Source organism: Pinus tabuliformis, chromosome 6, assembly GCF_031772625.1.
Source record: "Pinus tabuliformis cultivar Carrire ecotype Pingquan chromosome 6, CPIR1, whole genome shotgun sequence".
Lineage (NCBI taxonomy): Eukaryota > Viridiplantae > Streptophyta > Pinopsida > Pinales > Pinaceae > Pinus > Pinus tabuliformis.
In genome coordinates this window covers 1,553,116,029-1,553,142,028 of record NC_142292.1, presented here as the reverse complement: position 1 = coordinate 1,553,142,028, position 26,000 = coordinate 1,553,116,029, and the positions used below count along the sequence as shown (strand labels likewise).

Here is a 26,000-nt window from a genome sequence, read left to right as displayed (position 1 = left end):
GATTCAGCCAATCTGTTACCTTGCGGATGATATGCAGTAGAATTCCCCAAGGTAATTTGATTTTTGCTACAAAAATCAATCATATTTTTGGACTCGAAAGTTGTTGCGTTATCTGTAATCAGCTTGTTAGGACAATCAAAGTGTGACAAAATATTATTTTCAAGAAACTGAATTATTACCGCATCTGTGGCCTGCCGAGTGGGGATCGCCTCAATCCATTTTGTAAAATAATCCGTCGCTATTAAGATCCACTTGTGTTGAGCTGAAGATGTGGGATGAATCTCTGCAATAAAATCTAGGCTCCACTGCTGAAACGGAGCACTTACTTCAACTGGCTTGAGAGGTAGAGGCTGCAATTTTCTCCTTCCCTAAAAAATCTAGCATTCACGACAGCTTGTAACAGTTTTATAAACATTAGCAAAGAGGGTAGGCCAATAGTACCCTACTCTCAAAATCTTATTAGCCATCGTCTTCCAAAATAGGTGACCTCCACAATCTCCCTTGTGAAAATCATCCATGAACTATTTTGCTTCCTCCTCAACCAAACAATTCAGCAAAATACCTTCGGGTTCTTTCCAATAAAGTGCATTATTCAAAATACAAAATTTAGCAGCCTTTTGTTTCAAAGTTCTACCTTTATTTTTAGCCATCCCTGGTGGCAGTGAAAGGTGTTGGAGCACATATACAATATCTGAATACTAATGAGAATGGAGAAAAATTTCAGATACCTGAATGAGTGAATTGTATTCATCTTCTTCGGACATAGCAGCAATTAGGTTTATGTCCAAGGCATGCAAATTAGACTCTGCCATTAATTTTGCTAGACCCTGCCCCTTGATTAGCTTTGTTGGCTTTATCTCCAAGTCATATTCTAACAAAGTTGTGATCCATTTGCCTCGTCTCCCTTTCGGATCTGTTTGTACCAAGACATCTTTGATGGCTGTGTTAGGGACATAAGCAAGAATATGAGAATGCAGAATATATACTCAGAAATCTTTCAAAGCTTTCACCAAGGCAAGAGCTTGCTTTTCAATAATGTTATATTTTAAGGCTGCATCTCTTATTGTCATGCTAAAAAAACAATTGGCTTTTCAAGCTGGTCTCTTTTTTGCATTAGGATTGTTGCCATAGTATGTTTAGAAGTGAATGAAAATAATATGAAATCTTCAGAATAATCAGGTTGATTAAAATCAGAGTTGAAGAAAGAGCTAACTTTACCAGGTTGAAAGACTTTATGGCTTCTTCGGTCCACTTTACCACACTATCTTTCTTCAACATATTTGTAATTTTCCTCAAGTGTTCAGCTAGATTTGGCACAAAAAGATGTAAGAAATTCATCTTATCGTTAAATGCTTAGATCTCCTTTTTACTACGAGGAAAATCAATTTTCTGAATGGCTTCCACTTGGGCAGGATCGATGTGGATGCCCTCCTTGGAAATTATGTGACCGAGAAGATTCCCCTCATCCATGTCAAACAAGCTCTTCTTGGGATTGAGTGATATGCCATATTTTTTGTAATGCTGAAAAAAAACTTCAGATGGTAAAGATGCTCCTCATCTGAATTGGGAAAGACAGTCAAATCATCAATATACACTACTAAAAATACATCTTTCTCATTTTCAAAGGCGATATCCATAGCCCGCTGAAATGTTGCACTAGCATTCCTTAAACCGAATGGCATCTTGGCATAATGGAATGTTCCCCACAGAATGGTGAATGCTGTTTTTTCCCTGTCATCCTCATGGACCAAAATTTGATTGTAGTTGGAATAACCATTGAGCAAGGACATACGAGATGCCCCAACCACTCTTTGAAGTATGTGGTCCATTTTTGGCAACGGATAATTATCTTTCAAAGACACCTTATTCAAATTTCTGAAATCAATACACAATCTAATATCACCTGTCTACTTATGCATGGGCACCAAATTGGAAATCCAATCTAAAAGTCTTATTGGAACGATTATACCAGCCTTATACAATCGATTCACCTCTTTCTCTATTGATGGCAGCAACTTCGGATTTATCCTTCTTAATTTATGGCGAAATGGCTTCTAGTTTGTCTTGATTGGAATGATATGTTGAATTATACTTTTATCGTACTCCTTCAAATCTATGTAGTCCCATGAAAATACATCAGTAAATGAAGATAATAAACTAATGTATTTTTCTTGTACCTGAGGAGGTAATGCCTTTGAAAACTTCACCATCTTTGTATTTTCTGTTGTTCCGATAATCACATCTTCCACTCCCTTTTCGGTCGGCACTAAGCTTGGTTTCCAGGCTACATCATCTTGATATAATTATTCCTCTAAAGGTATAATGCCTTTAGGGATGAAATTGTCCTTCAACTACCAAACTTCCATTTGGTTTACCTCTATGTCTGGTTCACCATCATCTTGCTCACCATGTAAAGAAGTGTCTTTATATTTGCCTTCATTTTGCAGAAATTCTTCAATTTCTTTGTCATCCTGAAACACTTGCCAATATCTTTGATTATCAGGGACAATTGGGTGATGTTTCACATGAATTTAAAACTTATTGTTTGAATTCATCGAGATTTTTAAATTACTTGCAGCTGTAGCAACGGAATCTGCAATAAAATTTTGTACATGAGGGACATATGTGAAAATATAATCTGGAAACGACCTCAAAATATCCAAAACCGCATTAGGTAAGCCCTCATTCAAGGATGTTTGGCTTGGTATTCAACCTTGACTTGTTTGATTACTAATTCGGAGTTGCCATAAACTGAAATTCTCTTTGCATTCAACTTCTTGAGGATTTTCAAGCCTGCAATTAGTGCCTCATATTCGGCTTCATTATTGGAAAAATCAAAAGCCAACTTATATGAACAAACTCTTACATTACTTGGGACTTTATTTGGTAAGAAAATGGGGTTGCGTATCCAAAGACCAATTCCGGCACCATCTTCACCTACTGCTACATCAAAGTCCATACTCCACAAACCATACTTTTCCTACAAGTGCTGGAATTCTGCCTACTCTTCTACCTTTGGTTGTTGTCCATCCATTTTCTGCTATTGGCGAAATGTTGAATATTTAGCTGTATTGTCAAGCCTTTGTCTCTCTTGATCAAGTACTGCTCTAAAATTTTCTGTTATCTCTGCTATATCTTCAACTTCAACTAATTGACTATTTACTTCATTGAAACCACTATCAGAATAAAGAACAAAAGATTCTAAATCTGCATGTACATAATTAATTGGATGATTCAAAGGTTTATCCTTGCTCGTGATCATATACTTCATCTTTTTCTCCCTATATAATTTCCTCAACTGACCAAAGACGGGAATAGTGGCATAGGAGAAATCTAACTGCAATATCCCTTTGAGTTTTGCACCCCATAACCTAGATAAAAGCATATCAAATCTAGGGGGAATGTCAGCCACAACTGCATCCATACGAACATTCTTTGTTGGAATCTGATCTAAAGTCAAACCCAAATCTTTAATGAGACCAATACATCTGACCCTACCAGAATCAAAAGAATAAATATCATGATACTTGAGAGTGATGTCCAAACCCAATTTTTCCATAATTACCTTTGGCATTAGGTTGTGAGATGCTCTTGAATCAAACATGGCGTTGTGCAAAACATAATCATGTAATCTAGTGCTGATGTAAAAAGGGGCTACATCACTATCCTCAGATTGGCCTTCTAATACCGGACCAAAGATAACCTCGGGTTAGTCATCTTCCACATTAACCATACCAGATAGGTGATCTATATTCAAAATCTTTGACACTTGACCTTTATAACTGTTATTTTTCATTAATTCAGTCAAAGGTATTGGCACTTTTAACTTAGCAATCTCAATCTCTAAGCTAAAGATTGTAGTTTTCTCTAGCTCTTTGACTGGAGCATCCTTCTTTTCAGAGTTCTCTTTTGTTGTACTTGGCTAATTTGACTTTTCATTTGCTGATTGTACTTTGTTGGAAGTCAGATTTGTTGGATCCTTTCCCTTTTTCTAAACATTTGGAGAATGATTCTTTGGTGGCATTGCTTCCTTCCGCTTCTAAATTGGATTGATCGGTACATCCATGCTCCTGAGGGAGTATTATCTTTGTTTTGTTGTCAATGCATTCATATATCCCCTCTGATATTCATCTGATCCTTCTTCTACGACAATTTCATTTGCTAATATAAAATCTTCATCTTTCTGTACAGCCTGGCTTTTTGAATACTCTTCATCCTCGGTGATATAAATTGGCAAACCATTTGGTGTAAAAAAGTGATTCTCCTCTCCTATTGGAGTCTCATAATCCTCTGATTCAGTGCCATGGACATAGTTCTGTTGTAATGGTGTTTTGACCTGCTGCTGAGCTGATTGATCTTGCGCTCTTTGCTCCCGTTGCTTAATTATGAACTGTGGTTGCTGCTGACCACAGAAATTTGGATTTCTGACCTGAGTCTCAGGCTTATCTGCAATGGTTAATCTATCAAACATCTTCTCAAGCTTACGAAGCAAATGATCTGAGGATGAAGCTTCTTCCTTTATGGTCACCATATTCTCGGTATTTGTTCTAGCTCTCTTAGCTAGCAGATTTGCCTCCACAGTCACTGCGATTTTCTGCGTGTCCTCCAATGTATCTGGGTCACTTTCTCTCAATTGATATTCCATGTCGAGATCAAATGCATTAGGAAATTTTATCAAATCCAACCCCATTGGTGGCTTGATATTAGCTAGAATAGCGTTATAAACAGTATTGAATCTAACATAGTAATCCTTGACACTTTCACCAACATTCCTCGTTATTTTTTCATATTCAAAAATGATTTGGAGTGGATTTTTCTTTACCTCCCAATGATCCAGAAATTGTCTTTGAAGAACTGCCAATGTGTTGATAGTTCCAGCAGGCAATGCTCTGAACCACTTTTGCACTTCGCCTCCAAAAGTTTGCACAAATAATCTCATAGTCACATTCTCTTCATCTATCTCATGAAGATCAAAGAAATCACTCATCTGATCAACATGCTATTGTGCTATGATACCTTGGGTAGCATCAAACAATGGGATTTTACTTTGGTAATCAGTAGGCATATCATCCAAGTTCTATGGCAAAATGAGAGGTGCATATCTGGCAGCCATTGCTCGAGGTGGATTTAAAATTGTCCTTGGGGATGTAGGAGGAGTGGGAAAAATGATAGCAGTTGATGTGATGGGTGTATGCAGTGTCGAAGGGGATGAAGAAATATTTGATGTTTGAGGTGTTGAACGGGTTGATGGAGGAGAAGAGACTGTAGATTTCTGATCAGATATGGTGGGAATAAAAGGAGGCTCAGTAGGAATTTCTCAACTAGACACAATAGTGGATGAACCAAGAGCAGCATATGCAGATTCTAAGAACTCGAGAATATTGGTAGCCACAATTGAAGTTTGAAGATTTAGAATATAAGCATCAATTGATCTATTTGCTCTTTTAGTTTCAAGGTATTGGACAAACTCCAGATTTAGAACAGTAGCACCAACTACACTTTCAGACTTAGTTTCAAAAAATGCTAGATCAAAATGTTCATCAAATGGGAGATCTTCAAGATATTCAAAAACAATCGGGCATGAATGAGATCTAAACACAGGAATCATAGAAATTTCTTGGCAAAGAATTCTTGGAATGAGATTTGGCTTTTCATACACGGGAGGAGGATCAGGATCAGGATTGGCTTTGGTGTATTGTTTGGAAGCCAATGTGTTGAATTATTCCCAAAAATCAAATTGACATTACAATCTTGTCAGCCTACTGAATTCTAAACTCATCATCCAAAAGTCTAGAATTATTTAATGTACTAGGGAAATAGTTTTGAATTCTTCCACAAGGGTGTTTAGAATGCTTGCAAGTCAGATCTTCAGTTCATAAACTAAACCAAAGATTGACTGAAGCAGCATTCATTTACTATGCACTTGCAGAGCAAGACCAGTTCGAAGGCTATCTGGCTAACTTCAGGCTCCGTCTGTAGTTTATAAAGCAAACAACAATAACGCACAAACAAATTTTTCTTCTCTAGTATGGTCGCGACTATATTAGGGCCTAAATGTACCTCAGGCTAAGAAAGGAAGGTCTAGGGTAACATCAAACGAAACTTTACGTGGTAGCTAGCCTTACCAGGTCAGGAGAGGGCTCTCTCCTTGTCAATCTCAATGAAAATTTATCAATGAAGGCTTGAGATGACTGATATAAAAACTAATTTTAGGCTAGGTATGATTTCTCAGAGGAATTTTATTGATTTTGATGGTTGGTTGCTGGATCAGATGGGGAAAGCAGCTTTGGGTCTGGGAAATCAACACAGATTTGCAGAGGTTTTTGTGGGGCAAAGTAGGCAAGTGTTTTAGCACTTTGAAATGAATGTAATGGTGAGTCTAAAGACTAGTGAGGAGTTGGAGAGGGCATGCAAATGTCATGAGTCCTCTTCAAATAGTAGAAAACATGTGAAACTAAATAAACCCTAAGGCAAAGCACTGAAATACCAATGGATTCTACCCTTTACACTTGATTCATTTAGTTATCACAGAATAAGATATATTATGGCACACATAAACATAATATCAATTGAATTATAGAGAAGAAAACAATTCTAATTCACATTACCACAAGAATCCCACAAAATGTTGCAAAACCCTGGTTTATTTCCTTGCCAAACTGCAAAAGTGATGTACAAAATAGCTCAATGCATCCACAAGAGTCCAACCTTAACAAATGACTAAAAAAGTACAAGATATAGCCATCAGGGGTCTAATCCATGAGTCAAGGAGCTGTTTCAACAAGATCTAAACTAGGAACTGGAAAATAGGCAGTGGAACAACTTGCCTCTAAAACTATGGAAACTGATTCATTCAGCTCAAAACCACCTAAAACTGATGTATCTACCTCCTTAAGTCATTTTTATTCATTTTTACATCATAGTACATCAATTTATATCATTTTACATCATGAATTTGACCATGAGAGAAGAAAAAGTCAAACTGGTAGAAAACTAGGCAAAAATCTGAGTTTTTGAGCAAAATTGGAAAAATTTTACGTGATGCGCAGTGTCATTAGCCTGATGCATAGCACCACTTCCGAGCTGTGTTTTAAGGCCTTCGACCTCACCAAATTAGCTCCAAAATGTATTGTTGGAAAGGTTTGTCTGTTTACTTTCTAGGACAAGTGGAAATTTTGGATTTGGTGTCCATTTTCCCCTTCAAAAGTTAGTTCTCCCAAGACTGCTTCCTGTGGGTCCAAAAAGTGGCAGAGAGGGCATTTTTGGGTTTTTTTTGCTCTTTAGGTGACCCAAATCTCCTCCAAAATTCATGAAAAATTCTAGTTTTTCATATTTTTTCACGAGGAATCCAAAAATGCAAGCCATTTTTCAAAATTCCAAACCAACTCAATGCGTAGTAACAGTGGCACTGTGCATCAGAGGAAATTCCCTATGTTTTGCAATTAAAATTTATCCAAAATACTTCAAAATTGGCAAGAGGCAAGCTTATCAATTAATTTTCTGAGATAAGGAAGCTTCAGCCAAGATTCTAAGTTTATCCTACTCCTTTTTGGTTTTCAAGGTTCTCCTTAACTTATCTTTTAGGCTTCTTATCCTTGTCTTAAAATTTTGTTCCAGGCCAAATAATGATAAGCCATGTGGTGCAACATGTTCTTCTCCTTATTAGCCTCGTCTAATCTCAAGGTGGATATTCACTCTTTTCAACCATGATTCTTGGTCAGCCTCTATTTCTTGCTCAATTGAAGTCAGCTTGATTTTCCTTCTTTTTGCCAATTGCTGGTTTTCCCTTATGGTTTGCAGCTCCATGATTGTTTTCTTGTCCTCCAATTGCTTGTTATATTTCTCAAGGTAGTTAATAACCCATTTAGCCCTCTCAAGGTCAAGAGATAAGGATTGGATCTTAGTTTCTTTCTCCTTGATGAGCATATCCTTGAGTCTTGAGCTTTGGGAGCCTAAATCAGTGTCCTCTTCCTCAGCCGAAATAAAATCCCTATCTTCGCCTTTAGAAGGCCCTTCACCATGCAATGGTTGCTTTCCTCTATCCTATACCTATTTTGCTTAAGAAGAAGGCAAATCCCCTTTCACACCAGGTGAAGATAGCATTTGCCTATTGTCCGGTGAAAAGAACGGGACCCCTTCCACCCTTGGCAAAGATAATACGCGTTTGATAGCTGAAAAAAGTCCTCTTGTGCCCTTTTCATAAGTTATAAACACAGGAATGCGAGCCTCTTTAGTCTTACTTTCATACTCTCTTTGTTGCTCGGAAGGTCCACCTTCTTCCTGAAGGTCTACAAGAATGCGAGGCCCCTTGAGAATCTCATGGGCAATGAAGGTTTCCCATGGCACTCCCAACTCAGTGAGCTGATGCACAACAATAATCTTAATGACAACAAAGTGATAAATGCTATTAAGATGCTATGGGTATGGTTTTCTCTTTGCAAGCACAATCATCATCTCTATGTTTTTGCAAATGAAGTATGGAATACTCATCATTCTAACCCTGGCGAAATGCATAAGCAATCTGATATGATAAGCATAGAGTCTGGAGAACATTCCCTCACATGTGAAGGATTTAATGATGAGTTTCACTATTGGAATATAACGGTCCTCCAAAAACTTAAAAGGAAACACCCTACCTAATTTACTATGATATTTGGCTTTAATGTAGGGTTCATAGTTCTATTTGTTGATATTATGTATTTTGTTCCATCTTTCCCCCACATCTGGCATCCTAGTTGCTTCTGCAATAATGGCTAGTGAAAGAGTGAAATCGATGCCGGCAAGCTGCACCATATTGTCCTCCATATTGATGACAAATTTCCTTGCTAATTCATGATGATACTTAACCCTCTCAACCATCTCAAAAAACTCAAAGCAAGATTGGTATCCAAAACAAGTGGTGGCAAGGGGACAAGCGAGAAGTTCAGCAATGCTAATAGGCTCCTCTCTGATTATTTTTCCACCCTTGTGAGGTTTCCTAGGCTCTACATTCCTGTGTCTTAAACTGTCACTTTGTGTTTCTTCTTCATAGCTTGAGTCACTGTTTCTTGCCATGATTCTTAGTGTTGTCTTAGGAATATGATGTGATGAAGGTATGGTGAAAAATGGTAATAAGGGAGGACAAGGGTAACAAGTATGAAGAGATTTTACTCTTGGGAAATGGAATTGGGGAATGGAGGGATTAGTTTTGGGAAACTAGGGTTTAGTGAGGGATTTAGGGTTTGATGAGTGAGTTATTTATTTTAGGGGAGAGGGATATGGGAAAATGGGATAAATAGAGTGTTTTAGGGTAATAAAAGGCTGAAAAGGGGTTTAATGATGTCTTTTTGATGATGGAATGGAAATTGCACAATGAAATGGAAAACAATGATGGCAAGCTAGGGTTTGATTTTCCACATGCAAAATTTGTGAAGAACACAAATGTGACCTCAAATTCAGCTTTGGGAAGATGATTACTTACTTTTAGCATGCAAATGTAGCAAATTTGAGGGTTATGGCATGATTTTAAGTGATTTAGCAAGTTCTGTGCTGATGCGCAACGCACTGGGCACAATGCGCTACGCACTGGGCCCAGTTCATAGCGCGCTCCTGATGCACAATGCCCATTCAAAATTACACTGCGGGAAAGACTCTAATGTGTAGCACCAGCTTGATGCGCAGTGCACTGCCTCTGATGCACAATGCCACGCAAAGTTGCTTTGAAAAACAGGGTTTTTTGTCTCCTTGGCTCTAAATCACGATTTTTGACTCTCCAAAGGATTTTTGCTCAATGAAATGATAAATGGAACCCATTTCACTTTAAATATGGATGACCTTTAATTTTTACTAATTCCAAAAACACTTTTCAATCTCTGTTTTTTCATTGAAATTGACTTTCTTAGTCACTTGGTAAACTAATGCATTGATGCTTGTGTTTTTGTTTGCAGTGGCTGGAGTTGGCAAGGTGAGCAAGGGCAGTAGCTTTGAACTTATTACATATGGAAAATTTTAAAATTACATAAAAATTTTGTACATAGAAATAAAAACTTTGTTTTGCCTCAAAGCAAGGTTTCGAGGTAAAAACCATTTATTGAGCATAATATCATTGAAATTTTGATTTTGTGAACTTATTAGACCTCCTCATGTGCCTGCTAATTGTTTATAGAGTTTTTCTTTACCATGGTGACAAACCCTATACCTAATGAGACCTAAAACCCTAAAAATAATTTTTGCAAATGTAATGACAAAAAATGATTGTAAATGACTAGAACATGTGAAAATAGTCCAGCAGGTAAAGACCATGAGGGAAATTTGATAATGAACCACTACCATCAGATGATCCATGAACTATTGGAATGCAAGTGATCAGATGGGACACCTAATATGTATGCAAAAGAGAAATTCCATCATTGATGGAGGGATGAAGATATCGACACTAACACATACATATCTCATATCATATCTAGTATGAGATATTTTGTTAATTTAAAATGAATAATGGATTATTTTGGAGCCTAAGATATTATCCACCACACTCCATGTATTCCAAAATCATTTGATTATACAAAGTGAATTTCTATAATATTTTTTGTGTGGATTCATATTAGCCCTAAGTCAATGATACTATCAAGAAGATCAAATATCTTGAAGCACACCTTTCTTAAAGTGCAAAACCTAAAAAAGGGTTGTAGGTCTAAGTTTATAATGTATTTATGCTAGTTCTTTCTATATATGTGTATATACACTATATATTACATTCATTCTTAACATGGAAGTAATTACACATGGGAAACACACTAATAAAATGTTTTAACCATAATATCTCATAAATTATTATATATATAAGATATGATAATTATTTTTATGATTAATAACAATAACAATTTAAAATTTTTATATTTACTATATTTACTATTTTATTTTATGTTTCTTTATTTTATAGAGAAACATTTGAACAATTTGAGGTGTATGATGGGGTAAGTAATTTGATGCTTATCATGTATTGTACCCTATTAGTGTATATCATTCATTGAATTTACCTTGCTTACTCCATATTGAAATATGTTATTTATGCTCGACATTTTTGAGATTTAAATATGTTTTCATTAATATTTCTTTAAATATGTCACCTTTATATTCTGAAGTTTCCCTCTATACGTTTTTTATATTTCTATAGTTAATATGGATTATTTTACTAAATGTTTATATTGAAATATTTTATTCATGACCTTCATAGAAATATTAAGAAAAAAATTTCCTACTCCATGTTAAAAATTGATGAGTGGATACAATGCTCTTTCTCTAGCTAGATGGAAAGATAGGATAGATCTTCACCTTGACTACCACCAAGTGATCTCAATATCACTATGTTTAATTTATTTCTCACAAATTGCATGTAATGCAGTACATGAAGAAATTAGATGAAATTCTAAATGTTGAGGATTTTGCACCATAATTAAGAGGACTAGATATACAAATCCTTGAACATGGCTTCATAGGGCAATTAATGGGGAGCTAGCATTCTATGCATTATATTACGTTGTCGGCTAAAAAAAAACAGAGGAATCCAATGATCAAAGGTTCTGTCCCTTTCAGTTTTTCAGGAAAAGGTTATTTTACCTTAACTTTCAAGAACAAGAATGTTATATACATGATATTTATATAACAACCATCTGTACTCATGTAAATATTATTTAAGGAGAAGGAACTATTTTTAGTAATAACAGGAAATCCATATTAGACTCAATTAGGAGTAAATATGATGATGTAATAAACAGATTTTCATAATAAAAATAAACTAGAAGATATACTTGGAAAAGAAAACTTGAGTTAATGAGATCATTATTCCAATACAGAATCCATCGTGGATAGGATTGAACAAACTTCCCTTATTTCACTCCGAAAAATCCCTATGGTTTGTTGGTAAAGGTTTAATAAGATTGGAGGAAAAAATTATATTAAATCGCTTAGTGATGAGAGAACATGGAGTATTGGTGAATAAAGCTTTGTGGGAGAAAATGGTGGGCTTTAACGAAAAAGGAAAATATTTTTTCGAAAAATATAGAAAAAAAATCCTAGCTTATGGGGTCAACAGACCCTCAAAAGGAGGATGCCGCTAAGGGTTCTGCATAAAATACATTGGATGAGAATCATAAGAGGTTGGTTGATTTTACGATAATAACACATCTCGTCTTGGGGGAGAACTAGAGGTGATGGTTCATGGTTTGATGGAAGTGTTTCTTCCAAGTTAATCCAGTGAAATACATGCATAAATTGACTTGTTGAGCATCTATATTATCTAAACTTGTAGTTGTGTTATTTCTTGAGAAAATTATATTGTTTGGCTATACTCTGGATTATTATTGTGTTTGGCCATAAGCATGAATGTTTTTTTTGGTTATAATTGTGTATATTTTGCTGATTGGGTTATATTTTAAAAAACTCTATAAATCATCGAGGTAGGATTTTCTCGGGGGTATTTTGAAAAATTATGCTAATTATCGAGGCGAGACTATGTTGGAATTAAGATGGTATTCATAAACATAATTGTTGAATTGGTCCCTTCTTTATAGTTCCTTACCAATCACAAGAAAATTGGCTATACTAAGGCATGATATACAAACTATAGAGGTATGGATGATTGAAGACATGGTTGTAGCAGGATGGAGAAATCAAGTGAGGTTTTGATAATTTAGTAAATAAATAACCTACGTTTAGACCAGATAGAGCGCTTGAGAAGTATAACACAGATACGTAATTCATTTCTTATTATCGTGTTACGTTAACACCTGTTTCTGAACAAGTCAAGGTATTTTTTTTTTTCCAAGGAAAAAAACCGAACTTTTTTATAAGGAATAAAAAAGTTACAATCAGATGAGTGAACATTCTGCAAAATCTGCATGAGAAGGAGAATAAACTCCTCTGTGTAAGATCAGCAGCACGCCTGAATCAACTATGATTCTCCTGAACCCGGCCTGAATGGCCAAACCAAAAACTATATCAAGTTTTTCTCAAGGAAACCGGGTCTCCTTTCAAAGGAAAACAACCCATAATGTAGACACAAAAAAACAAAAACGAACACTTCACGCTCTATCAAAGCAGAGCATAACAGATAAAAAAGATACACAGATTTTCATATGCTACCAGTATCAGATAATAAACAGTCCACTGATAAGCTAGAGCATATATATATAGAGGCAAAATTTTAAGAGTAAGGAGGAAGATCCGACACACGGATCTGGTCCTGGTACTGCTCTGTTATTCTCCACGTGCCCACAGCTTGCTGCAAACCTTCTTTAGAAAACCTGTCTGCCTCTTCATTCCTGTCCCTGTAAATGTGATCAATGGAAAATACATTAAACTGAATCTTTAAATTTTGGATTTCTTCTAATAATGGCATCAACATGTAATGCTGGCATCTATATTTTCCGATGACCCAGTTAACAACATTCAGCGAGTCTCCAAAAATCTGAACTGTGAGGATATTCCTGTGAATGAGCCAGCAAAGGAGTAATTTTAAGGCTGAGAGTTCTGCATAGTTATTTGTACCCGTCCCAAGACCCACTGAGGCTTTTAGCGAATGAGAGGGGCTTATGTGGATAATAATCCCGGCTCCTGTGATGTTATTTTGGGCTGCCCCGTCAAAGAAAGCCCAAGGAATCCCATCTCTAATATGAAACTCCTTCCGATGGACTGATTTTGAAGGCCCTTCCGGCTCAGGAATGCTGGCGAGGATGGCATTGCTTTGAATTGCAATAGCTGCCGCTCGGGTGGATTTTTCTCTAAAGATACTTCGATTCCTGGCAATCCAAATGCCCCAACAAATAATGGGGGGGAGGTTTCTCAGATTTTTCTCAGTGTAATGGTTCCACCAGTATTCCCAGGCAGTGGAAATAACTTCCCCCTCCCACCTTACTTTGATGTTCAAGAGCTTTTCCGCTTCATTCCAAACTTGCCTTGTAAAAGGACATGCGATGAACAGATGAGGGATAGATTCTGAGTCTGCGAAACATAAGGGGCATCTTCCAGGTCCCTGCTTAAAACGAGATTGAAGAATATCCCAGGAAGGGATCTTGTTTTTTAAAGCGCACCAGAAAAAAATTCTAGCTTTTTTGGGACACTTCAATTTAAACAAAGGCTTTGCCCACCAAACAGGAGGGTCCCATCCCTTTTTCTTCATCAAAAAATTGTATCCAGCCTTTGGGGAATATAAACCTGTCTCAGCATGAGCCCAAACCAAGGCGTCTGGTCTGTCCTGTAATCTGACATTTGATCTTTTGAGCTCCTGAAGAAAAAGCTGCCATTCATTCCTCCATAAGGGATCTATGCCTAAGTCCTCTTCAGATTTCCATGACTGTCCCCAGATAGAAGACTGCTCCATATTTGCTATCTGATTTAAGCTTTTGATTCCTTTATCGTCCAGATGAGTGAGCAAAGCAGGGGATAACGCAAAAGCTTCGCTACACCCTACCCACGGATCCCTGCCAATCCTCAAGTTTCACCATTTCCTACCCGCCAAGCCAAACCTTGTTCAATTACTTTAAAAGCCTCTGAAGTGGCTTTCCAAATAACAGAACAGTTCCTTCCTTTTTTATTTGGGCTCCTAATCCAGTCTTCAAGAGGAACGGGGTCAATGTACTTTCTTTTAACAACTCTAGTCCAGAGATTCTCCGAATTTATAATTCGCCAACCTGATTTTGCGGCCAAAGATTGACTGAAGTCAAAAGGACTCTTTAAGCCCCAACCACCCCATTCTTTTGGTCTAGCAATTTTATCCCAAGCCACCCAGGGAAGAACAGTGTCCTCCTTAGACCCTGACCACAGGAATCTGCTACAGATCTGTTTGATTTTATGAAGGATCCCTTTGGGAATCCAAGTCAGGGCAGCCCAAAAAACCGGGATAGCCTGCAGAACAGAGTTTACCAGAGTAAGTCTACCTGCCCGCGATAACCACTTGAAACTCCAATGGGAAATTTTTTGTTCGATCTTTGCCACCAGCCAATTCCAGTCCTGTTTCCTGTATGAGGAAGGTTTTAGCCAAAACCCAAGATATTTGAAAGGCCGATCCATATTACAGATTTCGAAAGGCAAAAAAGAAGCGATCAGGATCTCCTCTTGTCTACTGAACCCTTCAAAAATTAATTGAGACTTCCTAGAGTTTATTTGAAGCCCTGTAGCTTTCAGGAACAGATCAAGAATGATTTTAATCTCTTTAATTTCATTTAAGTTCCCATTTGTGAATAATAAAATATCATCAACAAAAAGTAGATGAGTAATGAACAAGTTTACAGCAACTTCCAAACCTTTTACCAAACCTGATCTCTTGGCATTTGAAATCAACCTACTTAATCCTTCTGCTGCTAGGAGGAAGAGCAAAGGAGAAAGAGGGCATCCTTGTCTCAAGCCTCTTTGGCTTTTGAAAAATGGAGAGGCAGCCCCATTTATCAAAACAGCAAAACTTACATTTTGGATGGATCCCATGATCCAATTAATAAACTCCACCTTAAAGCCTAGATGTGTCAATAGCATCCTTAGGTATGTCCAGCTGATCCTGTCGTAGGCTTTTGATAGGTCGATTTTAAGCACAGCCCCTTTTTTGTTTGCTTGCCTGATACTGTGAATAGTTTCCTGGGCCACCCCGATAGCTTCATGTATTTGACGACCGTCCAAGAAACCAAATTGCTCATTTGAAATACATAAAGATAAGATAGGTTTCAGGCGAACCGCAATGATTTTTGCAATGATCTTGTAAATAGTGTTGCACAACGAAATAGGCCTGAAGTCTTCAAAAGAATCCGGGTCCTCTTTTTTTGGAATGAGGGCAATGAAGGTTGTATTGAAAGGACCATAAATTTCTCCTTTCTTCCTTGATTCCTCCACTACTTTAGTAAGCCCTGCTCCAATTGAATCAAAGAAATGGGAGAACAGCTCGATGGTCCAACCATCCGGCCCCAGGCTTTTATCTTTAGCCATAGATTTTATAATACTTTCAACTTCCTCCTTAGTCACTTCTCTGAAGAGGTCTTCAGCATCCTCCTCCTCCACAAAACGAGGGAAAGCTTGGGCTGTTCTGATAATCTCAGCTAAAGAAATCCCCCCAGGGTCCGAGAAAAGAGATTGAAAATGGTTCTTTCCCATGTTTGATAATGCCTCGAAAGATGAGGCCTCCCTACCTTCAGAGTCCCTCAGCTTCCATATAGTATTTGCATTTCTCCGGCCCTTTGCATAATTATGAAAGAATTTTGTATTTTCATCCCCTGCTTTCAGCCAAATAGCCCTACTTTTCATTCTCCACTCCTCTTCTCTATCCAGTAATATCTTTGCTCTACTCTTTTCTAGAGCCAAAATTCTTTCTTTCGACTCCTGGGATGAATAAGCATCAGCCTCAGGATCTTCTAACACACGAAGGGCCTCATCAATAAAAACCAATTCTTCATTTTGCTTTTTCCTTCTGGCTGAGGCCCATTCGATGGCTGCTTTCTTAAGTCTTTTTAAATTTTCCATAAAGAGGGCTCCTTTATTCTCCGATTGGCCAATACCCGAATGTCTCCAGGTATCCTTGAAAAGCTGAATGAAAGAGTCCTCATGTAGCCAAGAGGGGTTGAATTTGAACGGAGCGGCCGGCTTTGGAGGGGGCTTAGAGAATTCAAGAAAAATGGGAAAATGGTCCGAATTTCCCCCATCACCCACCCATTGTCTGAACAAAGGGATATTGGACGCCAACCTTTCACTGATGAGGAAACGATCCAATCTTTTAGCAATTCTATCCTCCCCCGTTCTTCTGTTCCTCCAAGTAGGTTTTGCTTTTATGATATTTACATCAATCAATTTATGAGTATGAAAAGCATTTGTGAAAAAATCAGACAGAGGATCTTCTCTCGCAGATGGCCCCCAAGCTTCAACGATCCCCAAAGAGAAATTTAGATCTCCCCCTATTATCAAGTTTTTATCCTTTATCAGATCTTTTGAGAGGAGGTCGTTCCAGAAAGGAACCCTTCCCTGACAGGGTCCATAAACATTGACAAACAAAAGAGGGATCTCGAAATCAGGAGAGACAATCTCTATACCTAGAACATTATGCAGACCCCGGAAATTTAAAATCTTCAATCTTCCTTCCTTGAAACCAATAGCAAGCCCTCCCGAATGACCTGAGGCATCAAGAGCTATAAAAACCCATCCCAGAAATAAGGAGTGAAGGGCAGATTCAATATCAGCACTTTTGCCCAACGTTTCTTGAAGAAAAACAATATCCGGGTTGTGACGAGAAATAAGGTCTTTCAATGCCAGTTTTTTAGGTTTACTGGCCAAACCCCTGCAGTTCCATGAAAGACAAATCATTTTATGACCGCCTCAGGGGTTTTAGCTGCTCTAAGCGCCCCAGGAGTCGACATTTGTTTGCCATCAGCCACATCGAATTTTGCTTTAACTTGGGCTTTTGAGAGGAGAGATTTTCGACCTCTACCTTTTTTTGATAAACTCTTAGAAACCTCAGCACCTAACCCACCTACAGACTCCAGGACATCATTCGAGCAAACAGACTTCTTACTGAGGGATCTAAGGTTATAATGGCAGGCAGGAGGGGGAGAACCAGTATCCTGACTCTTCGGTGGATAATCCTCACAGTTCAGATTTAGGGAGGGAATAGCAGCTGAAAGGCTTTCAATATTTTGAATGACATCATTACAATTGTTTAACAGGGAACTACACCCGACAATTGATTCAGAAATAAAGGGAGAAATGATTGGGGAAGACTGCATACCGGAAGGGTCGCCAACAGGAAGATCGGCCGGATCATCAAGAGGCGATTCCAAGTGAGGCTGGTCTTCTGAAGCTCGAACCGGATCCCCGTCCTCCCGAGGCACTCCCTCCTTTGTCTGATAAGGATGATTTTCCATAGGATTTTCAATTGGGGAAGCCCCCTCCACAGGATTCTCAGCTTTCCTCCAAGAACCCTCCCACTCCTCTTCTTTGCTTTGAGTCCTCCTTCTTCTTTTCCCCAAAGGGAAATCCCTCGCCAGGTGCCCATGCTCGTGACAGCGATGACAACGAAAAGGAAGAAGTTCATAATCCAAAGGCTGTTCAAAAACATACTCCTTATACTGCAGCGTGATCGATTCTGCAAGTCCTTCCTTCGGATTGAGCCTTACTAATATCCTCGCCACAACTTTTTCATAAGTATGGAGAAAAGATCTATCAGCATCCAAATAGGTGCCCAGAAGATTCCCAATAGATTTGAAGACGGAATCCACCCAAAGAAAAGGGGGCAGGTTAGGAGCCCTGACCCAGACAGGGAATTCATCGACCTTTTCCTTTGAGGCGTCGAATAGGGGGGACCATCCTTTGAAGAAAACAAGACGATTCCCGAAAGCCCAGTTCCTCCCCTCGACCCATTCCAGAGCCTCCTTACTTTCAAATCTAACCATGAACCAACCCTTAACCAAAGTGTTGGTCTTGAATGAATTTTCCGGGGTTCCCAACCACTGACTCTCCGCCCACTGCTTTAAGAATTTACCAGAAACAAAACGCCCTCTAACTCTGCCCATGAGTGTACACTCTGCCACTTCCAGAACATCCTCAACCTGCACGTCCATACCGAGGACCAAATTTGCAAACCGCTTTTTCTTCAAAGATTTTTCCTTCTTCCTTTTTTCCCCTGCCTTCTGCGGTTCTGGCTCAGAACCCCTGTCTTCGGACTCAGGGTTTGTAGTTCCTACGACCCTTTGCGACCCACTTCCATTTACTGCTGGCTGATCAATATCAATTCTGGAAGGGGTTTCAATCAACCCTTCTACAGGGCTCCCCGCTTCTCCTTCAGCCGAAGTCCCACCCTCAATCACCTTACCGGTACCGAGGGTATGAACCGAGTTCCCCTGATTTGCAGCCTTAAAAAGACCTGTGGGAAACCCCTCCGCCCCTACAAAACTCTGAGTGGAATCTTTTGAAAATAGAACCCTGTTAACAGCCGACGGATTGCTTTTTCCACCCACATCTTTCTCAGCAAATTGAATACCCCCTACAGGCCTCCATATCCCTTTGTTCTGAGAAAAACTTATAATATCCTCAAGGCCGCCAGACGGACAAAAAACTTTTGAAGGGGAGAGAGGCTTACTGTCTGGTGAGGCTTTAAACTTGTCTCTCCAAGCGCCTAACTTAGCTTGAGGGATTTCCTCCTCAGAACCCTTGCCGATTTTGCCGAGACCGCCTGTGAGTTCCCAGCTCTCGTCCAACAAACCTTTTGCAATGTTAGAGCTTCGCGAACCTCCTCCCGAGAGCAAAGCGGACGCATGACTGTCAACATGCCCAAAGAACTTTCCGATATTCTGCTCATTGACCTCCTTCCCCCAGACCGAAAGGATATCCTCCGGGGTTGGGTCAAGTTCCACCGTTTCATTGGGAATTACCATGGTAAAAACAAAACCCCGTAAAAACTGACACCACCTCGCTACCGTTACCCGGGGAAACAGCTGAAACCGCCTGTAGGCAAGAAGTTACCTCGCGAAGGGAGCAGAACAGAAAACGCCTAGAAGGGTTTTCGAAATAGAAACCACCAGGTGAAAACGACCCAAAAACACAAACCGTGACAGTTTCCTGTCGCCAGACTGAAAACGGAAATTTTTTAAACCAGCTGTCTTCTTCTCCACTTACCCACCGGAAAGCGACCTCGGTGGATCCGCCAGCAACCAAAGCTCCCGTACCTGCGTGTCCTTTCTTGCGCCATCTGCGTCACCTAGGCCTAAGTCCTAGGGTTCCCGGATCAAACCCTACTCCCTCCATCACATTCTATCCGAACAAGTCAAGGTATTGCTGATAGATTATTGTGAAATTGCTAATATCTATGATGTGGCTAAATAGATAGGTTGGTGTATAGTAGGCGCATAAAAAGATAGTAAAACTGACTATGATGGCATAGCAATGTTTTGTATTACGATTAAAAATGAAATTAAATAATGAAGAATCAAAATTCAAGCATGTTATGCACAGGAATGCTTCAATTTGGACTCAAAGAGTACATTAATAACTATAAATATTATTAGGAAGATTTTACCATTTTAATTATACTTCCCATATAAGGGAATAAAGTCAAACGATATGAACCATAATTATTTAAAATTGTAAATAAAGATATATTAAATTGTATGGTAAACCCAAGCTTAGATTATCACTTTACATGTGATATTCACTTTATACTACATGAGGCTATTACATATAGTAAGTAAATAATAAATTGGTATAGAAGAATTGAAATATCAGTTAAAGCTGATAATTAACTTATCTTAAACAAAGAAATGCTAAAGATTGAAATTTTTTCCATTCTAACAAAAATCATAGTGCTTAGTATAGAAAAAAGCACTTAATTATCTACTGAATTTACAAGGATGGAATTCGTTAATTGGTATTAATATATTTATATAAATTGACTCGTTTACTCTTAAGCCACGATATGAAAAAAAGTGTTTAAATAACTAAAAATTGAATGATGCATTGCAAATACATAGTGGTATAAACTATTTGATATGAAACTACATAAATCCTCTAATTTTACACAATCAATACATATGGTACAAAGTTATCACAGATGGGAGTCAAAGAAAAGTAACAAGTACTTCAAAGAGAGAGATATTGTAGTTACAAGCGTGAGGAATGGAGAACATATAAATTAAACAATAATAAACTTGAGAAATCCTAATAATGTAACAAAGAGTTATACTGTGAGTCGTAACCTCTACAATTCGTTTTCCTTGGAGAAGTAAATGAATTCTAATTATAATGATGGCTATGAGTAACCACGATCCTAGTTGAAGTATGAAAACTAGTGGAGTTTCTAATAGAATTCATTTTCAAAAGAATATTCATAGAGCCAAGAGCATACCACCAACCTGTAGCAAAACATCACATAGTTAACTTGCGGTCTCAGCAAAAGGTGAATGAAAATATCTGAATTACCCATTATTAATTGTGCCATACCAATACGATTAGGTTGCAAGGGAGGAACTAGTAAATACTTTTGTAAATTTTTGGGACCACATTGAGAGTCATAAGATTCTACTTATCCAAGTGTGAATAAATATAGGAATAACCCATAATATTTAGTTACCTAGGATAGAAAGGATCATATTGATTTTCCTTGTGATACCTAAGCAGGAGCCATAAAAATAATTAAATGGAATAATCAGTAGTGATAATGAAAGCTTAAAAGAAAATTCAAAACAAGAAAACTAACAATAAGAAAATCATACCTGGAGGGAACAATTAATCACCCTCATAAGAAAATAAGAGTGAAGAGGAGATCCATGGCCATATTGAGAACTAGACACTCTCCTAGAGTGCAGAAAAGAAAAACCAGAATGGAACCTTAAATAAGTGAGAATTTATGCCTCATAACACAAGTGTAGCAGAACAAATATTGCATGGTAAACATTTAGAGGTTACCTGGGTGTGTGAGGCTTTGTGGAAGACCTGAACGTCAGTGAATTTTCTTTGCAGTAGTGACTATTCTATTACATCCAATTCAGGCTATTACTATATCAAAAGAGCTACATAGGGTGATAATCCGGTTAAAATAAGGTAGGAAATGAAAAAAATATGACAACATATACCTATTAAACGAGAACCTAGAAAGTATTAAAAAATATTGAGTGGTAATCATGTGAGGTTGCCACAATACCTATACGTAAGGGTTTTCACAACAAAGAAGATCCCCAAATCGTCAATAGTTTAGCTCGAAACTCTAAAAGAATTCAAACGACAATTAGATAAACAATTAGAAAAGAAAACGAAATACTCGCAAGATTTGAAGAGGAACCACGGTGGTTTTTATGTCATAGTCATGCAAGGGAAAGTGCCAAGTAACGTCGAATTCTACTTTCATGCCACCATACTTTCATTGACATGAGAAAATGTAGTAAAGGGACAGAAAGACTCAAACTGGCATAATGAGAAGAAATTTTTCACTAAGAATGAACCATTTCCCTCATTTTGAAGTGACCCATTTTTGAGTCTCCTCAAAAAACATTGGATAGAGGAAAGGAAGCATCAACACACATTAGGCCAAACTCAAACTAAGGAGTAAGGGGGTTAGGTGTTTTAAAAAATGTAAGCCAAGGAAAACCATCAGATTGCCTTGAACAATCTGGGCTGTCGAAAAAACACAGCACTAACCCTCATACCACCTTCATGTGATCAACAGGTGAAAACGAGGATGTAGTGCATTCAGGTTTGAGTCACGATAACGTAGGGACATGTCCTCTCAGTGGTAATGAAAGTGGGAAACATACTGGATACCATTTAGTTGTTATTAATTAATACAACAATAAGGTCATATAGTGAGAGAATCGCCAAAGTAATATGACTGGACTGTGAGATAAGTACCTGAGTTCTATTGTATAAGAACACACATTATACCTTGGAAATAAATGAAATTATCTAGTATGCAACGCATGTTTTGTATAGTATACGAAATATAACATATAGGGGAAAGACCAATCATGACAAGTAATATGTAATATTCATTACGGTTATCCAATGTATTTATCTATATCAAAGAGTTAAGGGAAATATCAAATAAGAAATAAATATGTCCACCAAGGAGGTAAACCATGTGATTAGATTATTAAGTTATAGTCATCTGGTTTGGTATGGTGATAATAATGTTGACTTAAATTAATTGAATATTTGATTTATGTCTATATATAGGTATATAGAGATATAGGGTTATAGCTTTTATATATAGTAAAAAAGAAGAAACCTCAGAAGGGGAATGCATGACAAGTGGTATCAGAGCCTAGTTTGAAATACTAGGCCTATAATGGACCATTACTATTGAAAAAAACACACAAATTTGTTTTAATTTTTATTTTTTTTGTTTCTATAGAAGTTCTGATAAGTAGCTTGTACTTTTTTTAAGGTACATAAGTGAAGCGGGTCACTCAGAATGGATGAGGAGTCTGCTCCAGCTATAATAGGTAGAGAGGCACTATATGTCAAATTTGGGGAAGGTAGCAATACCTCAAATTCTCAGTTAATGGAAGTTATGGAAAATTGGCAACAAGAACTGACTCATCTCCGAAGCAACAATGAACAACTGTTGAGAGCCAGTTAATAACAAGAACGCAGAATAAGGGAACTGATGGAAAAATCCATCTATAAGAATGTGGAACCACAAAGGTTGAAACAGAAGGAGGAAGTAATAGAGCAGGATAAATATGAAAGTTTGGAAGAATATAATAGAACATATTCACAGTCACATAAGAAAAAGAAAAGATTGGATTTGTAGGGAGAATTTTGGAAAATTAAACCCCCTACTTTTGATGGGGAAAAGGAGGATGACAGAGAAGCATGGCTTTTGAACATGATTAAATAATTTCAGGTGTATGAATATGAAAGTAATTTCAAGGACTGACTGGTTATTTAACAGTTGCAGGGAAAAGCCACTCTTTGTGGGGAAGAGGTTAAAAGTATACATTTATTAGAAGAGAAGACAATTTAATGAGAGAAATTTCAGAAGCAATTTAAATCTTGGAACCTAAACGAACAATATAATGATGACTGTGCTAAGGAATTCCATGAACTAAGGTTACCATGGATGCCTTTTAACAAAATTTACAAACTTACTATGGTATTTTCCTTATATCAAAGAGGAGAAAGCAAAAGTACAAAGATTTATGAATTGTTTACTAACATCTTATAAAGAGAGGATTGAATTCAAACTTAATAAAACTATGGATGAGGCGGTACAGAAATATAGATTATGTTATGAGCATATAAAAAATAGAAATGGAGGAACAAAACCATGGAAAAATAAAGATAAAAACAACACTTCCATTTACATAAAAAGACACAAACCTCCCTGTTACAAACAATTTGGTAAAAAAAATTAGTACAGAGTTGTTATCAACTGTTTAGAAAAAATTGTGAGTTTTGTAGACCAAATGAACAACCAAAATTGATAAGAGGAAAACCAGAAATAATATCAATCAGGAAAATTTAAACATTACAGTTAGAATGGAAAACAAGGAAAGGATGCCATGTATACATGGTGGATGTGGAAAAAAAATGAACAAAAAGTAGAAAGATAAAGGCTAGAGGCTATACCAATTATAAGAGAGTTTCCATATGTTTTTCCAGAGGAAATTCGTCAATTACCCCTCTTAGAGATATAGATTTCTTTATTGATGTAGCACCAGGTGCTACGACAATGTCTATGGCCCCATCTATAATGAGTATACTAGACTTGTTAGAATTGAAATTGCAGCTACAATAACTACTAGTTAGGGACTATAGGAGACCAAGTGTGTCACCTTGTGGGTGCCCCGTAATATTTGTCAAGAAAAAATATGGCACATTTAGAATGTGCATGGACTATAAACAATTGAACAAGTTAACTCTAAAAAATAAATACATGTTGCCATGAATTAATTTTTTGTTCGATAAGGTAAGGGGAGCACGTGTGTTTTCAAAAATTGACTTAAGAACCGGTTACCATTATTTGCAGGTAAAAGATGAAGATATCCACAAGACAAATTTTAAAACTCGGTAGGTGAATTATGAGTTTGTAATGTTACCCTTTGCTCTCACTAATGCACCAAAAACCTTCATGTGTCTAAAGAATAATATCCTACAAAAGTATCTTGATAGATTGATGTTAGTATTCATAGATGACATCCTAGTGTACTTTAAAGATGAAGAGGAACATCAAGAACATCTTAGATTGGTATTACAAACATTAATAGAACACCATATTTATGCAAAACTTAGTAGATTTGAATTTTACAAAAACAAAATTCAGTACTTACGCCACATTATTTCTAAGGAAGGATTGGTTATAGATCATGAAAATGTTAAGGCTATCATGAATTGGCATATATCTAAATATGTAATAATAGTTCACTCATTCACGGGAATTTCTGGGTATTATCGAAGATTTGTAGAGGGATTCTCCAAGTTAGCTTAGCCCATTACCGCATTGTAGAAAAAAGGATTAAAGCTCGAATGGACAACCAAATGCCAATAAATCTTTGACAGATTGAAGCAACTATTAACAACATCCATTATATTAAAAATATCATATCCAACAAAGAAATTTATAGTTTGTATTGATTCTCATTTAGAAGGACTTGGGTGTTTGTTAATGCAAGATAATGTTGTAAAAGCCTATGAATCCAAAAAGTTGAAAAAACATGAACAAAATTATGTTGTATATGATCTAGAATTAGCAGTAGTAATACATGATCTCAAAATGTGGAGGCACTATTTATTGGGAAATAAATTCATGTTGGTAAGCGACCATATCAGTTTGAAATGCTTCTTTAGTCAGCTTGATCTAAATGTTAGGTAGGTAGTATGGTTATCTTTCCTTAACAAGTTTCAATTTGATATAAAACACATAAAAGGAAAAAAAATTGCAGATGCTCTAAGCAGACATGTTGATGTCTTGGTGGGAGGTTCTAGAAGCAGCTCTAATACTGATTTTGGAGAAAATTTTAAACATGCAATACCACAAGACCTTCAATATCAAAAAATACAATAGATATTATCGCCAAAATAAGTCCCTTGATATGTTGAGAAGTATGAAAATTTATTAACTTACCAAAATAGATTGTATATTCCTAATTTGGCCACGTTGAAACAGATGATATTGGATGAATACCATAAGAGATCATATGTTGGTCACCTAGGATAGTATAAAATGGTAACAATGTTAAGAAAAACTTTATTTGGCTAGGCATGAAAAAATGATATAGCATAATATTTGGAAAAATTCTTACAGTGCCAACAAGTAAAAGTGGAACACCAATACCCTTCAGGATTACTAAATCCATTACCCATTCCTGAATGGAAGTCGGAGGTGATCTCAAGGGATTTTATTACATGTTTACCTAGAACAAAGCATCAACATGATTGCATCATGGTGGAGGTAGACACCTTAAATTAACGTACTTTATACCAGTGTAGTCTATTTTTGGAGTGACGTAGATTGGAAAAATTTTCATAAAAAAAAATTTCTCACTAGATAATATCCCAAA

General features: G+C 37.2%; 1 protein-coding gene across 1 annotated transcript; it reads right to left on the bottom strand.

The window, feature by feature from the left end:
- Window positions 1-13,183: 13,183 nt before the first annotated feature.
- On the bottom strand, window positions 13,184-17,316 carry LOC149264656 (uncharacterized). Its single transcript, XM_089400215.1, has 3 exons — window positions 15,862-17,316; window positions 14,618-14,883; window positions 13,184-14,459 (listed from the first exon to the last, which is right to left on the bottom strand). The coding sequence occupies exons 1-3, from the start codon at window positions 17,314-17,316 to the stop codon at window positions 13,184-13,186; spliced, it is 2,997 nt and encodes a 998-aa protein (XP_089256341.1).
- Window positions 17,317-26,000: the final 8,684 nt, after the last annotated feature.